The 15,593-nt window shown below is 55.4% G+C and overlaps 1 protein-coding gene and 2 long non-coding RNA genes across 3 annotated transcripts in view; 1 reads left to right on the top strand and 2 right to left on the bottom strand.

Annotated features, from left to right (window-relative positions):
- Positions 1-755: 755 nt before the first annotated feature.
- LOC135405691 (uncharacterized) overlaps positions 756-15,593 on the bottom strand; it is a 33,613-nt gene continuing 18,775 nt past the window's right edge. Inside the window, exons 2-3 of the long non-coding RNA XR_010425949.1 lie at positions 3,175-3,373; positions 756-1,293 (exon numbers count right to left, since the gene is read on the bottom strand). This is a non-coding gene — a long non-coding RNA (uncharacterized LOC135405691). The remainder of the gene's footprint in view (positions 1,294-3,174; positions 3,374-15,593) is intronic.
- LOC135405677 (uncharacterized) lies at positions 7,826-8,208 on the bottom strand. The gene is made up of 2 exons (XR_010425935.1): positions 8,130-8,208; positions 7,826-8,035 (listed from the first exon to the last, which is right to left on the bottom strand). It is a non-coding gene; the product is annotated as an uncharacterized LOC135405677 (long non-coding RNA).
- On the top strand, positions 11,292-12,480 carry LOC135405392 (olfactory receptor 14J1-like). Its single transcript, XM_064640084.1, has one exon. The coding sequence runs from the start codon at positions 11,464-11,466 to the stop codon at positions 12,442-12,444; it is 981 nt and encodes a 326-aa protein (XP_064496154.1). The 5' UTR covers positions 11,292-11,463; the 3' UTR covers positions 12,445-12,480.

The following is a 15,593-nucleotide window of genomic DNA, read 5'->3' as shown; positions in this document are numbered from 1 at the left end:
TGTGCTGCTCCTGTATCACACCTCTGTGAGCTGCAAGAGCCCTGGTGACTGGCATGAGTTTGACTACAAGACCCAGGTAATCCCTCTGGGGTTCCCTCCCTTGGGGTGCAGCAGGAGCAGCGGTGGCTTTCAGGGGGTGCTCTGAGACCTGACCTCCTATTCTGGGTCCCCTTAAAAGACAGTGTGGAGTGGGTACTGCAGTGCTCACCGGTGTTTTTGGTCTGTCAAAGGCTTGTGGCAGCAAGTGTGGGCACCAGCATGGGTAGGCAAGGGAGCTGCCTGCTGCCCCAAGTCTGCTGTGGTTGCTTCCTGTGAGCAGCAGCAGAGCTGCTGACCCCATGGCTCCTCTGACACAGGTTGAGCTGGCATCAATCCTCAAATTTGTGCTGGATAATGAGGAGAGCCTGAATGAGAACCTAGAGCCATTTCTGCTGACGAAAGGTGAGTGCTGTGTCTGCTCATGCCTGAGGAGATGTGAGCTGGTCTGAAACCTCTTCCCACATTCCCCACACATGTACGGCCGTTCCCCAGTGTGGATGTGCTGGTGTAGGATCATTTCAAAGCTCTGCCTAAAGCTCTGCCCACATTCCCCACACTTGTAGGGCTTCTGCCCAGTGTGGATGTGCTGGTGCTTCACGAGGGAGGAGCTCTGCCTAAAGCTCTTCCCACATTCCCCACACGTGTAGGGTCGTGCCCCAGTGTGGATGTGCTGGTGAGTGAAGAGGCTGGAGCTCTTCCTGAACCTTTTCCCACATTCCAGGCACCTGAAGGGCTTCTCCCTGCTGGGAGGCTGCTCAGGGACCACCAGGTCAGAGCTCTGGCTCAAGCTCTGGCTGCCTTCCCGGCACAGGCTGGCTCTTTCCTCCTCAGAGCACCCTGGGCTGGCTTTGGAGCCCCTCCTGGGGGGGGATCTCCGGCCCTTTTCCTCCCCGCTGCCTTCCTGCGCCGGGGAGCCCTTCAAAACGGCCTCTCCCACCAGGCTCTGCCGGGGGGATTTGTCCTCCGGGCTCTCCGTCCTCAGCTCGGGGCCTGGGGCAGGAAGCAAGAAGGACAGGGAGGGGATTTGCCTCCGGCCCACAGGGAAGGCCAAGGACATCCCCCCAACTCCGGCCCCGGCAGGACGGCGGCGCCAGCGGGGTTGTCCTGCAGCCGGGGCCATGCTCGGCTGACAGAGCCAGCACAACACCCGCCCAAAGGGACACTGACTTCCTCCTCACCTGCCTGGGGGGCCCAAGGCATCTTCCTCTTCCTCGCAGCCTCCTTCATCTGGCCAAGCTTTGGGAAGGAGAAATCCTGATGGGGGGGGGAAAACAAGGCCTGAGTGTGTTGGCTTGAGGGTTCCTCCTGCCCAAGTCCATCTCTAGAACACATCGGGCATCCTGTGTCCATAAAAACCTCCAAAACACCAAGATTCAGCCCAGAAAACCCAAACCATCGAGATTCAGCCAAAAAACTCCTCAGAAACAGTGAGATGAACCCCCCCTCAAACTGCAAAAAGTTAAGGTTCAGCCAGAAAATACTCCAAAATATGAAGACTTGGCCCAAAACTGTCTCCTAGAAGTTCCCCCTCTCTGTTCTCTTCCCTTTGGGGTTCAAGGGGTCTCTCCTGTCTGGGATGCTGGGGGTCCAACTCAAAAATGCTGGGAGTGTTGGGGGTCCCAGGGGTCCCTTCTCCTCTGACTCTCACCTTCGGGGTGCCACGTTCCCAGACATTCCCCCTCTCCAGGTTCTCCACTCTGTTGTTCCAGGGATCCCAGGGGTCCCCACTGTCCAGGTTTCCCCTTCTCCACGCCCCCCGTTTCAGGCTTCCAGGGGTCCCAGGGCTCCTCCCTCTCCGTGCTCCCCCCTCCAGGCTGCCGGGGGTCCCCCAGCTCTGACATCGCCCCGCTCTGCCCTCCACACTCGGCAGCTCCCAAGCTCCACACCCACCCCCGGCACTCCCGGGGGGCCCCAAACCCGCTGTGTCCCCCCCGCTGGCCCCGAGCTGACAATGGAGCCGGCGGGGCCTGACCCAGCAACACCAACCCCCATCGTGGGGGGGACCCACATCCCCCGCCCACCGCCAGGGCTCTGCCCCCAACCCAGCCCAGCCCCCCCAAAAAACACCTCCTGTCCACCCCCAAGAGCCTCCAACGGTGGAGCAAAAACAGCAACAGGAGAACAATTGCCTCCCACCCCGCAGGTGCCTGGGAAGGGGGAACTCGCCCCAAATATCCTGGGGGGAGCACAGGGGGTCGGGACATACTCAGGCTGCCAGCACAGATTTCCCGACAAAGTCTGCAGGGAGTCGAGCTCTGGAGGGCAGATTTTGCTCCATGGATGGGATTGCAGAGGCTCCCTCAGGTCCCCAGCAGGAATCAGCAACCAGGAATAGACACAAAAGGTCACCACAAAGATTTCTGGGGGAGTGTCCTGTGGGGAGGGGACAGTGTCACCCCACCAGGGCGGGGCTGGCAAGTGGGAGGCTGCTCCAGGGCTCTGCAAGAGGCCTCGTGCTCTGCTCGGCCCCAGCACTGGCTGGTCCCAACACCCCCGGCTGCCCCCGGCCCTGGGCAGCTCTGCTGCCACAGGCTGTGCCCTCACCGTGGCCCTGCAATGGCCCTGCCTGTCCCTCACCCGGGGCCCTGCCCACATCCCTGTCCCTTGGCTCTCTCTCTGCCAGCTCAGTGTGGGGCACACGGGCTGGGGGTCCCTCCCAAGCCCCCCGGGCAGCCGGCATTGGCTGGGGGGATGTGAGGGCTGGGCCTGCTCAGCACAGCCCCGGCCTCGTGCCCAGCGCCTCTTTCCTGACCCACACAAGAGCTTCCCGGCCCCCCCAGGGCTCCCCTGCTGCTGCCTCTGCTCCTGGCCCTGCCTTTGCTGCTCCCTTGCCTGGGGCAGCGGCTGCAGGGGGGGATGGCAGCAGCTTCAGCTCCACGGCACTTCCTGGGGGGAGCTCAGCCCGGGGGGACGGGCAGGGACCTGATGGGGATGGACAGGGGCCCAGCAGGGACAGCCAGGGCCTGCAGGGGAAGGCACAGGGACAACCTGGCCCCCCACACTGCCAGGGCTGTCTCTGCTCCTCCTTGCAGGCTCCGTGGCCAGGCACAGTTGGTGTTCCTGGGTGCCCACCATCTCAGCACTTGCAGCCGCTCAAATCAGCGCCCGCAGCTCTGCAGCAAAGCCCCAGTTCACCTGGCACACAGGGGATGGACACAGCACCTGCTCGGGGATGGGCACACACAGCTTTGTGCCTTCCCCACCACGGGGCTCTCCTTCCTCAGCAGCACCTCTGCCTTGCACTTATTCTCAGCCTCACCTCAGGGACAGCTCTGGGCTCACCTCCGCGCCACTTCTCAGCCTCACCTCAGGGCCTGGGCTCAAGGACAGGAACCTGCAGGGAGGGGACATCAGGTGCAAGCTGAGGGCTGCCTGCCTGCACTGGCCTGGGGGCTTCTTTCTCCTTCTACAACCAGCCCAGAACTCAGCCTGCTGTTCTAACACCACACATTTACAGACTAACCTTGCAGATAGATATGGACAGACATCTCTATCCCCCTGGGGATGGAGCCTCAAGCATGTGCTGCCACAGGAATGGCAATCAGAGAATCACAGAATCAGCCACGTTGGAAAAGACCTCCGAGAACATCAAGCCCAACCCTGGATCCAACCCCGCTGTGCTTCCCAGACCATGGCACTGAGGCCACATCCACTCTCACCTTCAACACCTCCAGGGACGGGGACTCCACCCCCTCCCTGCCCAGCCCATTCCAAGGCCTCATTACTCCCTCAGCAAAAAACTCCTTCCCAATATCCAACCTAAACCTCCCCTGGCACAGCTCCAGACCCAGCCCTCTTGTCCTACTGCTGCTGCCTGGCAGAACAGCCCCACCCCCACCTGGCTACACCCTCCTGGCAGGGACTTGCAGAGAGTCAGGAGGTCTCCCCTGAGCCTCCTCTTCTCCAGCCTCAACACCCCCAGCTCCCTCAGCCTCTCCTCACACCACTTGTGCTCCAGAGCCCTCCTGCCTTCCAGCACATCAACACACCCCCAGCTTGGGGTCACCTGCACATTTGCTGATGAAATGCTTGGTTCTTCAGCAGCTGCAGATGCTCAAGGGGCAGCAGGACCAAGTCAGGGGCCTGGAGGGGCCTGGGGGGCTTTGGGGTCTGGGAGGGTCCTGGGGGAGCTGGGGAGGGGCTTTGGGGATTGGGGGGACAAACCAGGACAGACCAGGACAGACCAGTACCTCCTCACTGCTCCTCAGATCTCTCCTGGAGCTGGGCCACCTGAGACACCTGAGCCCCCCCAGTGCCCTCCCAGTACAGCCCAGTGCCCCCAGTACAGCCCACTGTGTTCCTGTCCCGGGGTGCCGGGGGATCCCTCTCTGGGGGGGTTGGGAGGGATTTGAAGGAAGAGCTGGGGGAGGTTTGGGGGGATCTGGAGGGGTTGGATGGGGATTTGGTGGGGCTTTGGGTGCATTTGGGGGAGTCAAAAGGGTCTTGTGGGCACTGGGGGGTCAAAGGGATCAGTGGGGGGAGGGGATTAAAGGAAAAAAAGGGGAGTTGGGGGACATTTGGTGGGGGGTTAATGGGGCCTAGAGGGGGAGAGGGGCTTCCCTACAAGCAGGTCAGTCCTGAGACTCCCCTCATGTCCCCAAGACCCTTTTGGTGTTTCCAATTCCCCCCCTGACACCCCCAATTCCACTGTCCCCAAACCCCATCCCTGATGTCCCCAATCTTCCATCTCACCCCAGGAGCCCCCCCTGGACCCTCTGACCACAAAAACGCCCCCCCCCCCCCCGCTCACAGAAAGGCCAAGGGCATCTGGGGACACACTGGGGACAGTTGGGGGGCTTTGGGGAGCACTGGGGGATTACTGGGGGGTACTGGGACACATTGGGGGGAACCAGGGGGCACTGGGAGGGACTGGGGGGTTACTGAGGGACACTGGGAGGGCACTGGGAGGGACTGGGGAGTTACTGGGGGATTACCAAGACACACAGGGGGACACTGGCAGGTTACTGGGCCATACTGGGGGTTACTGGGTGCACACTGGAGCATTACTGGGCCATACTGGGGGGCAGTGGGAGGTCACTGGGACACACTGGCTGGTCATTAAGGAGGTTACTGGGCTGTACTGAGGATCACTGGGAGGTCACTGGGATATACTGGGGGCACGGGGATCCTCTTACCCAGATGTGGTACATCTCCCCCCAGCACTTTAGGGGGCACCTCCAGGACCCCTCCCCTGGGGGCTGGGGGACCCCATGAACCCCACTGCTGGGCTTTAGGGGACCCCCGGCCCCCCTGTGGGGTCTCTGTGTGCTGAGTTTTGGGGGTCTCTGGGGTTCAGGGCGGGCATTGGGATCCCCTTTCCCTGGGGTCGGTCCGCCGACACAGAGACCCCATAAAATCCCCTCAGAACCCCTGAAATCCCCTCAGAAATCCACCTCTGGACCCATCAAAACCTCCTCAAGGACCCCACAAATCCCCTCAGAGACCTCATCCCCCCCCAAGACCCCCTAAACCCTCTCAGTGACCTGCAAAACCCACCTGGAATCCCCAAGCATTTCAGGGACCCCAAAAACCCCCTCAGGGACCCTCAAAACCGTCTGGGACTCCTGAAATCCCACTAGAAACCCCCAAAACTGCTTCAAAGACACCCCCAAAGGCCCCCCGCAGGACCTCCCAGTTCCCTCGGAGACTCCAAAACTCCCTCAGGGATTCCCAAACCCATTCAGGGACCATCACACCCCCCCCCCCAAGTCCCCTCAGGACACTAAACCCCTTCAGAGACCCCCCAAAACCTCCTCAGGGACCCCCCAGGGACCCCAAAACCACACAACAGCAGAAGAGTTTTCTGTAAAGGAAGGGAGCAAAGAATCTGAGAAGGAGGAGACCAAGGAAAAACTGAAGCAAAGCAATAAAATCATCCTGGCCCTTGCAGTTTTTCCTTCACCTTTCTCTCACTTTTCCCTTTTTTAGGGTTATTTTTTTGTTGGGTGGTTTTGATTTTTTTTTCCGAGGGACTTTCTCGGAATCGAATCGAACATCCGGGTTCTTGGGAGGCCCCCGGGCCCCGCAGCCCCCGAGAGGGTTCCAAGGCCCCGCGCTCTGACCCTCGGGAACCCCCGAACCCCCCCGCCAAACCCTCCCGAGCCCTCCAGCCTTTCCACCCACAGCCGCGCTCCCCGCAGCCCCCGAGGGGATCCCCAGACCCCGCTCTCCCGCACCCCCCCAGCTCTCACAGCACAATGCGGCCCCGCCGCCATCAACGATTCCCGGAAGTCGACACGGCGCTCTGCGCGCGCACCTCGCTTAAAGAACACCGCCGCAGCCAATCAGCGCGCGCCACGCCCCCGCACGGCCACGGCCGCGCCTGCGCACTGCGCGGGGCACCACGGGAGTTGTAGTCCTTGCGGCGGGTCACAGCGGCCATTTGCACGTGCGGAGTGAGGATAATACGTTTTTCGGTTTTCTTCTTTTTCTGTCTTTTCTTTTTTTTCCCTCTTTTTTCTTTCTTTTCCCCCCCTTTTTTCTTTCCCTTTTTCTTTTTTCCGTTTTTCTTTTTTCTTTCTTTTTTATTATTTGTCTCATTTTTGCCTGTTTTTTCTGTCTCTTTTTTTTCTCTTTTTTCTCTTTTTTGTCCTTTTTTTCTTTGTATTTGCTTTTTTATTTTTTTTTTTACATTGTTTCCTATCAGTTGTATTTTCAAGGAAGATTTAAATACATATCAAAACAATCTCCACGTACATGTCTTACAACAACAGATAATCTGCCATTGTTCCAGGTCCAGGAGGGTTCCCAGGATCACAAACACTGAGATACAAAAGGTGCTCACACAAAAAACAGCTTTTCCTGCTTTTTTCCACAGGTAAAGCAAGCGTGGAAGGGGCACTTGGCCCTAGGCAAGATGCTTTTACAGCCACTTTAGGCAGCCCAGAGTGGATGTGGCTGGCAAGTGGGATTATGCCCATGCTTTCAAGGAGGATTTCCACAGTACATTGAGGGGAAACATTGAGGGCCATTTCTTCATCTGCTGAAGGGATGAGAAGAGGGGGGAGCAGGTGCTGTGGCCCCAGAGCTTCTCTCTGCTTTGGGGACACTTCTGTGTTTTCCTCTGTCCATTGAATTCCCAACAAAGAATCAAAAAGCTACAGGAACTCCAGTCTGGAGTGCTCAGGACATGTGGAAGCAGGGGAATTCTGCTTCCCAGCTGGGATTGAGAGTGCAATTTCACACTCCTTTGGAGAGCATTAACTAAGACAGCCCATTTCTGCCCAGGGATCTCCCAGGGGGAACTCAATCCGGGCTCTGGGCAGGTCCCTGCAGGGGCAGCAGCTTCCTCTGCACATTTGAGGGATAAAGCTGCTCTAACCCTGCACTCCAACCACTCCACAGCAATTTAGGACCTCTGAGGACAGTTCCCCACTGTTTCCACCCCAGCAGAGACCTGAACACATCCCGTGGGCACTGTGTGACCACCCCTGGCATTAACACCCTGCAGGGATGAAGACACTGACTGTAAAGACACTTGTCTACCTGGAAACCTCCACTTTGTTTGCTACTATACAGCAATAACATTTTCTATTCATATTGCAGCGACAGACTTAACAAATAGAATTGCATATATTGTGCTTTAGACATTAAAATGCATTCCAAAGTCAGGCAATGCTAAACAATGAAAGTCTTAAACTCTCCCCCCCAAACCAGCCCCACTTTCTGGTTCCAGAACCAGCCCACTTCCTCACTCTCGTCACAAAGGGAGAAACTCTCTCTCTCCACCTCTGAAACAAAAATTCCCTCCCCAAAAGTGATCAGAAAGAGTCTACTAAGGCACTACTGCAAATGGAAGTTGTCTAATAACCATTCCTTCTAACTCAGGAAGGGGAGGAGGTGAAGAAAGTCACAACAAATGTTTGGATTCCTTCCTCTTCGACGTGTTCTCTTCCCTATCTGATGCTCTGGGACATGTGCAGGGGGGTCAGCATCTCTTCAAAGATGGCTCCTTTCACATCAGAGCCCCTCAAATTGGCTTCCTGGAGGTCACAACCTGATAGGTCACAATTTGGAAGGGGAAAAGAAAAAGAAGTGTCAATGGAATGCACCCAGAACTCTGTTCAAAGCTTTACTGGAAGTCCATTTACCTGAACTCCATTGTACTCTGAAGCTGGAGAGGTCAGCCAAAAGCCAGCAATCCCCTAAATTCCCAGCTGACTAGAGGAGAGAAAGGAATAGGATGGAAAATGAATCCCAACTCACTTCCCAATCAGTTCCTCCCAACGTTGCTCCCCTGAGGTTACAGTGTCGCGACGGAAAGCTCTAGACACCTCAATGTGAGAATCCAGGAACTTCGTTTATTGTAGATTGACAACAGCTTAATATACACTCTATAATAGGTTCATGAATATTACAGAAATTAGGCTCATTATTGGTGCTCAGTTAGGTGGTGATATCATCTTAACTGTCTTCCATTGTTTACACAGGTGGCTCGTTAAGTGTCTCTGTTTTGGTAATGCCTAGCTCCTGTTTCTCAGCTCAATTTAGAATACCCAAGGACGCTGCTGCTTTCTCACGGCCCTGCTATCTCAGACTTTCTCATGGGCCTAGTCAGACTGCGTCTTATACTTTAGCAGCTCATCCATAGCCTTAGCCATGTTCATATGTCCTCGCATTTCTAACCAATCCTCTACAATCCACTTCTCTGGAAACCTCTTCCAGCTCTTGCCGCCCTTATTGTTAAATCTTTCCTCCTGTTATCCAATATAAAACACTTCTCTTTCAGTTCAAAGCCATTGCCCGTGTTCTGCCACTACAGGCCTTGGTAAAAAGTATCTCTGTGATTTACTTAGACTATGAGCAGGACATTTTCATCTGCAAAAACATCTGTGAGTGCCCAGAGATCTCCCAAGATGGGCTTGAATGGTCTCAAGCACAGGAGCACTAGAGAGGGGCTAAGGAGCTGTGGCCTCACAGGTGTGGAGACTGAGGACAGCACAGGACAGCCCTCAGAGGGCTTGAAGGGAGGATTTAGAGATGGTGGATCCTTTTGTCAGAGCAGGAAACAGCATGAGAAAGAAAGAATTAATGCCAAGTGCAATTGGGGAGGTCCCGAGTGGACATGAGGGAAAAGGAATTTCACTCCATGGAAAACGCTGCAACACGTCAGCCAGGAGGAGTGTGGATGAGGCCAAGGCTTTGTGTGTGCAGGAAGAGCCAGGGAGGATGCAGAGATGTCAGTGCAGGAAGGTGCCAGCCAGGTGGGGCAGCCGGGGGGATGACGACAGCCTGCAGGGAAAGGGGCAGGGCATGGACACCGTAGGACAGCCTGGGCTGGAGAGGAGACAGGGAGGGGGAGAAGCTGAAAGGCCCTGCCACAGCCACCTTCTGCAGGCCTTTGGCCATGGCTGCTGTCTGTGCCCCTGATGCCAGGAGGAGGGGAGTGCCCCTTGCAGCCCTGGGGCCTCATGGTCTCCTTGTCCCTGCTCAGCAGCCTGGCAGGTGCCACCCCATGGGCCTGCCCTTGGCATTGCACATCCCACATGCCAGGGCCCCAGGAAGAGCCCTGAGGAATGAGGTAGGGACAGGATGTCCCTTCCCAGGGGCTGGGGGTCAGGGCTTGGCCCTTTGGATTAAGAAAACAAGTCAAGGTTTATTCAGCATCAGAGCCACCTTTCCCCTTGCTTGTCCATCCTTCTCATCACTGTCTGCAGTTTTCTGCTCTAACTGGAACCTCTGGACAAGTTCTCAGTTGTGTCCCTCAGTGAGACTCATTAGCACTACAAGAAACTTGAGTGTTTCAATCTCACTTTGAGTTCTTGAGAAGTTTTTTGAACTTCCTCTCAGGGACTGAGTCTCATGTAAACAACATCAAACCCCCCGAGGGTCATGAAATGCCTGGGGCTGCTGCTGTGCTGCTGAGCTGGGCTGGGTTCCTGGCACACAGGGAGCTCCTGGCAAGCAAGAAGAGCTTCAAAGAGACAGCTCTGCTGGTGAGCAGCTCCTCTGCACAGCCCAGCAGGGCTGAGGGCACTGCCAGGGCAGCTCAGGGACACCAGCATGGCACAGACAGAGCTTCAAGGGGCTCAGCACTGGCAGGATGGCTGAGAGCTCCCTGCAGGAGGAACCTTGGCAGGGCTGCACATGGTGAGTCTGTGGCTGCAGGGCAGTGCAGGGGCAGCTCCTGGAGGCATCTCCTAAAGCTGGCCCAGCCGCAGCTGATGGGATGGGGGAACAGGGGCTGTTTTGGGGCACTTTGGCAGAGCTGTGAAGCCGGGGGTGCAGCCAGGGGTGCCCGGGGCTGTGGGGCAGAGCAGGGTCCTGCAGCCCAGGGCGCTGTGCTGGGCAGGGACTCTGCTGCCTGCCAGGGGCAGCTCTCAGCCGGCCCGGGGAGCTGCTCTCAGGGCTGGGGTACAAGGGCTGTGGGCAAGGAGCAAACCTGGCAGCTGAGGCAGGATCTTTTCCATGTCTCCCTGTTGCAGGGTCAGACCTGCTCACAGCTCCACACCACTGCACCATATTGAATGCAGAATTTTTAGCAAAGCTCACAAAAGACAGGGACTACAGGAAAGGAATTAGTCCTGAGGTGTGTTTCCTGCTCAGGCATTGTAGCAGAGACATTGTTCTCTCAGGTCAGGAGGCTGCACTGAAATTCAAATTCTTTTATTCTCAGAGATGAATATTTCAGGCAGTCTCAGAAATGAGCACAGGATCCTGGGCAGTGCTGAGCCTTCCCTTGGGGGTGGGCACTCTCCTGTCCCAGCCCTTGGTTTCTCTGTGGGAGGGCTCCTGTCCTGCTCTGTCCAGCACAGCTGCACCTCTGGGCTGGCACAGGGGACACTTCCCAGAGCTGCCCTTTCCAGCAGTGCTGCCCTGCTCTCAGCACAGATCTTGGTGGGGTTTTTAAAGAGGAATCTGTGTGTGAAGTCCTCTTCAAGGCAGCAAGAGGGAAAGTGCAGGGCAGATGGGGAACAGTCTGAGAGGCACTGCAGCTCTCCTGGCTCTGCAATAAGCAAGGGAGAGCTCAGCCCTTCTGCTGTCCTGGCTCAACACTCTTCAGATTTGTCATCAGAAAAATTTACCCCTAAAGAAACACCCCCGAGGTGTTACGATAGTAACCAAAACCCCAGTCAAAATTATTTTAAGGATACACTGTTCCTCTCTCCTGCAGCCCAAATTGCTCCAAGACAACAGAACAGGAATTGAACTTTTCCATCAAGGCTGGGTTCCATGTGACATCCCCTGGGATCATGAGAGCTGTCCCATAGCAGCTCCATGTCTGCACTGCAGCAGAGCAAAGCTGAGTCCTCGGCAGCACATGGGCAGAGCTCCTGCTCCTCACAGCACCCTCAGAGAGCACAAACCAGGGAAAAGAAAGGCCTTGACTTGGAGGGGATTTCCCTGAAAACTGCACTGGCTTTGCTGAGAGGGGGCTGCCTTAATTGTTCCCTGTGCTTTCCTTTTCTGAACAGATCCTGTGCTATGGAACAGCAAATGCCCAACAGCAGCTCCATGGCCCAGTTCCTCCTCCTGGCATTGGCAGACAGGCGGGAGCTGCAGCTCCTGCACTTCTGGCTCTTCCTGGGCATCTCCCTGGCTGCCCTCCTGGTCAACGGCCTCATCCTCAGCGCCGTAGCCTGCGACCACCACCTGCACACCCCCATGGGCTTCTTCCTGCTCAACCTCTCCCTCACAGACCTGGGCTGCATCTGCACCACTGTCCCCAAAGCCATGCACAATTCCCTCTGGGGCACCACAACCATCTCCTACACAGGATGTGCTGCACAGCTCTTTTTCTTTGTCTTCTTCATCTCAGCAGAGTTTTATCTCCTCACCATCATGTGCTACGACCGCTACGTTGCCATCTGCAAACCCCTGCACTACGGGACCCTCCTGGGCAGCAGAGCTTGTGCCCACATGGCAGCAGCTGCCTGGGCCACTGGCTTTCTCAATGCTCTGCTGCACACAGCCAATACATTTTCCCTGCCCCTGTGCCAGGGCAATGCCCTGGGCCAGTTCTTCTGTGAAATCTCCCACATCCTCAAGCTCTCCTGCTCACACTCCAACACCAGGGAAATTGGGCTCATTGTGGTTAGTGCTTCTTTTTGTTTTGGCTGTTTTGTTTTCATTGTTTTCTCCTATGTGCAGATCTTCAGGGCTGTGCTGAGGATCCCCTCTCAGCAGGGAAGGCACAAAGCCTTTTCCACGTGCCTCCCTCACCTGGCTGTTGTCTCCCTGTTACTCAGCACTGGCACTTTTGCCCACCTGAGGCCCCCCTCCATCTCCTCCCCATCCCTGGATCTGGCACTATCAGTTCTGTACTCGGTGGTACCTCCAGCACTGAACCCCCTCATCTACAGCCTGAGGAACCAGGAGCTCAAGGATGCCCTTAGGAAACTGATAACTGGGTGTTTTTCAGAAGCAATAAACTCTCCTTCTTCTGCATGTTATGTTCCTCATTAAAGGCCAATACTGTTCTGTGCTTCATTAAAGGCCCACGACAGCTTCTCTATTTTTTGTTCCTGGTAGAGGTGTAATTTTTGTAAGAATTTCTTCACACCAAAAAATCTTTATATATAAAAATATATACGTATAAAGATAGATAGATAGATAGATATATCTTTATATATATAAAACCCCACCATTTTCAATTCAGTGTTTGCCTTTCTAGCCTGGCCCAGAGGCTGTACAAATTGTACTCATTGTTTGCTTAAACCAAATAAAGAACTCTGCCTTGACTTGTTTGCCTGACATCTTTCCTCTCTGACTTCTCTGCAGCTGCAGGGTCGGTGCCTCTGTGCAGAGCTGGGCCAGAAAAGAGTCCCAGCAGAGCAGCACTGCCAGGGAGCAGCAGCCCTTCTCCTGCATGGCCTCCTCTCCCTTCCCTTCCACACTGTCCTGCAGAGCCCTGTGCTGTTGGAGGCCTCAGTGCTCTGGCAGTCGGTGCCAGTCCTGCTGCAGGACTGTCCAGGGACTGCAGGCAGGGACAGCCACGGGCACTGCTGGCACAGAGCTGACCTCTGCAGCAGCACTGCCATCCTGCAGGGGCATCTCCTCAGGCCAGGGCCTCAAAGCTTCCATCTGCTTTCCACTTTGCTCTCCAGGATGTGCCCAACACAACGCCCTGCAGAGGAAAACAGCAGTGACCAGCACAAGGGTGGCAGTGCTCAGGGTGGGGGCACCCAGCAGTGCCCTGGCACAGCCAGCGCCGCTCCCAGCACTGGCCTCTCACCCCAGGCCATTGGGCTTGTTCTTCCCTCCAAGGAGGGACAGCAAATGACCAGCTCAGGAGCCCATGTTTGCACTGCATGGACAAGACATGCCCCTGTGTCACGGCTTGGGGCTGGGGGGTGGAAGGCTCAGACAAAGCTGATGGCAGAAGCCGTCTCGTTGAGCTACGAGGTGCAGAAAGGACCCCCCTGCTTTCTAAATTTGTCCTGTAGGTTTTAGTAATGGCAAATCAGAAATATTTCTATGAAATGAATTATTTATTATGATAAATGAACAGACAATTGATCAGACAAGAGAACAGAGGAAAAACATTAAACAGAATTATTTACTGCACAATATAAAAGCCAAAACCTCCTAGTAGTACAGTGTAAGATAGGACAGTGCAGTCTATCAAAGTCATTCTATTAAAGCAATTGGATCAGAGCCAGCAAAAAGAAACAATCCTGAAGCAGAGATTGAGGTAACTCACCCCACAATGACAGGGGGCAGTTCTCTCTCTTTCACTTAACCCCTGGGCAGTGACCATGAAGAGCTGTCCCTGCTTCATGGCAGAAGCTCCACACACTTCAAGGAAGTCTGGGGAAGAATCTGCCACCTGAAAGTTGGATGGGGCTTTTATAGTTATCAAGGGTTTGACTGCTGGAACTATTTGCGGGCCAGGGAGCAGCTTATCTGTCAAATCCTGCTTCAAAAAGCAGGATATGAGTTTGAAGCAGGATATGAGTTTCCATGAAGCATTTTGGGTTTAGCATAATTCAACATTAAAAACAGCACCTTGACACCAGCAGTAACTCACCACAGAGAGCTTGAATTGTTTGCATTCTCTGACCATTGTTTAGGTATTCTTAGAGCAGAGCATCCTGCCAGAAATGGCCCCTTGATTCTGTGAGAAACAGAAACCCAATCGGGCAATTTCCAATCAGAATTTTATTATATGATAAAAGCAAATTCAGCGCTGGGTGATCAGGGAAGGGGTCCAACAACTCCCAACGCCTGTCACACCCAAAGAAGACAGTTGTTCTACATTTATTTACAGCTACTTCATGAATATTCATTATACATAAGCATAAACATTACACATTGTTAAGTCAGACATTCAACAGATGTTTTTCTTAACAAGAATGTTATCTATAAGCATCCATAATATATTGTCAAATCAGACATTCAGCAGATGTTTGCTTGCTATCTATACAAAGTTATAAATTTTAAGAAAGGTGCTATTATCTATCTAACTAAACAAAATTGTCTCACTATAAATCCTACACAAGGTAAAAGGGAGGTAACTTGTTTTATCTCTTTATAGGGGCCCAATTAAGTTTTACGACTTGTTTTTCTTTTCTCTCCAGGTCATATTGACCTTACACTGTTTCCTCTTAATAAGCTCGAATTATTTTCTCAGTTTATCACAATTCCATGAGGTTGCAAAAACTCTCAGGGTTCCTTTAGTTCCATGGGGCCCTGCAGTGTCACAGTGGCACAAGGATTCCTTGAGGTTCCAGAGTGTCTCTTGGATCCTTTGGTTCCATGAGGCCCTGCAGTGTCACAATGGCCCCTTGATTCCATGAGGTTCCACAGTGTCTCTTGGATTCTTTGGTTCCTCAAGGCCTCACAGTGTCACAATGGCTCCTTGACTCCACCATGTTCCAAAATATCCCAGGGTTCCCTTGGCTCCAAGAGGCTCCCCAGTGTCCCACCGGCCCCTGGATTCCAGGAGGCCCTGCAGTGTCCCAATGGCCACTCGGTTCCCTGAGCTCCTGTTGTGGTTGAGCTCAATTTCCCCATCCCCTGCTGTGCTCAGATGCCGTGAGAACTGCAGAGAAGCGAGCTGAGAACACGGCGGGCCCTGGTCCTCTTTGGTGCCCGGGGCTGCCCCGAGAGGGAGTCCCCGGCCCTGCCCCCGGAGCCGCCGCGCCGTCCCCTGAGCGCCGCTGAGGCGGCAGCGCTGGAGCGGGGCCGTGTCTGCCCGGAGCCGCCGCTGCCACGAGGCTGCCGCCGCTGCCGCTTTTGGCCTGCGCTGCCCCGCAGCCGCCCGGGACCGGCTTCCCAACACTGCCGGCGCCTGCGAGCGGAGCCGACGCTCCTGCAGCGCCTCGGAGTCGCTGCTCCGCCGCCACAGCGGCTGCCGCCGGCGTCTGTGCCCGGAGCCGCCGCTCCCACGGGGCTGCCGCACTCACCGCCGGGGTTGCCGCTCGCGCAGCCGCCTCTCTGCCCCGGCTGCACCGGGACCCGGCACCGCCTCGGGCCTGCGCTGCCGCCTCAGCGGCCACAGGGACACAGGGATGGGGGACCTTTGCTCTGCCACTGAGGGGGCCTGGCTTTGTTCTGCTGGGGTCTGGGCTTTGGGAAAGTTGCTGTTCATTTTCATGCTCCACCGGAACACC

This window comes from Pseudopipra pipra, chromosome W, assembly GCF_036250125.1.
Source record: "Pseudopipra pipra isolate bDixPip1 chromosome W, bDixPip1.hap1, whole genome shotgun sequence".
In the NCBI taxonomy this organism is placed as follows: Eukaryota; Metazoa; Chordata; class Aves; order Passeriformes; family Pipridae; genus Pseudopipra; species Pseudopipra pipra.
The sequence above is the reverse complement of the archived record's forward strand: the minus strand, read 5'-3'. Positions and strand labels throughout refer to the sequence as shown.

Bases quoted from the DNA above. Each gene is read 5' to 3' on its own strand.
- LOC135405392 (XM_064640084.1), top strand. From the start codon at position 11,464: ATGGAACAGCAAATGCCCAACAGCAGCTCCATGGCCCAGTTCCTCCTC.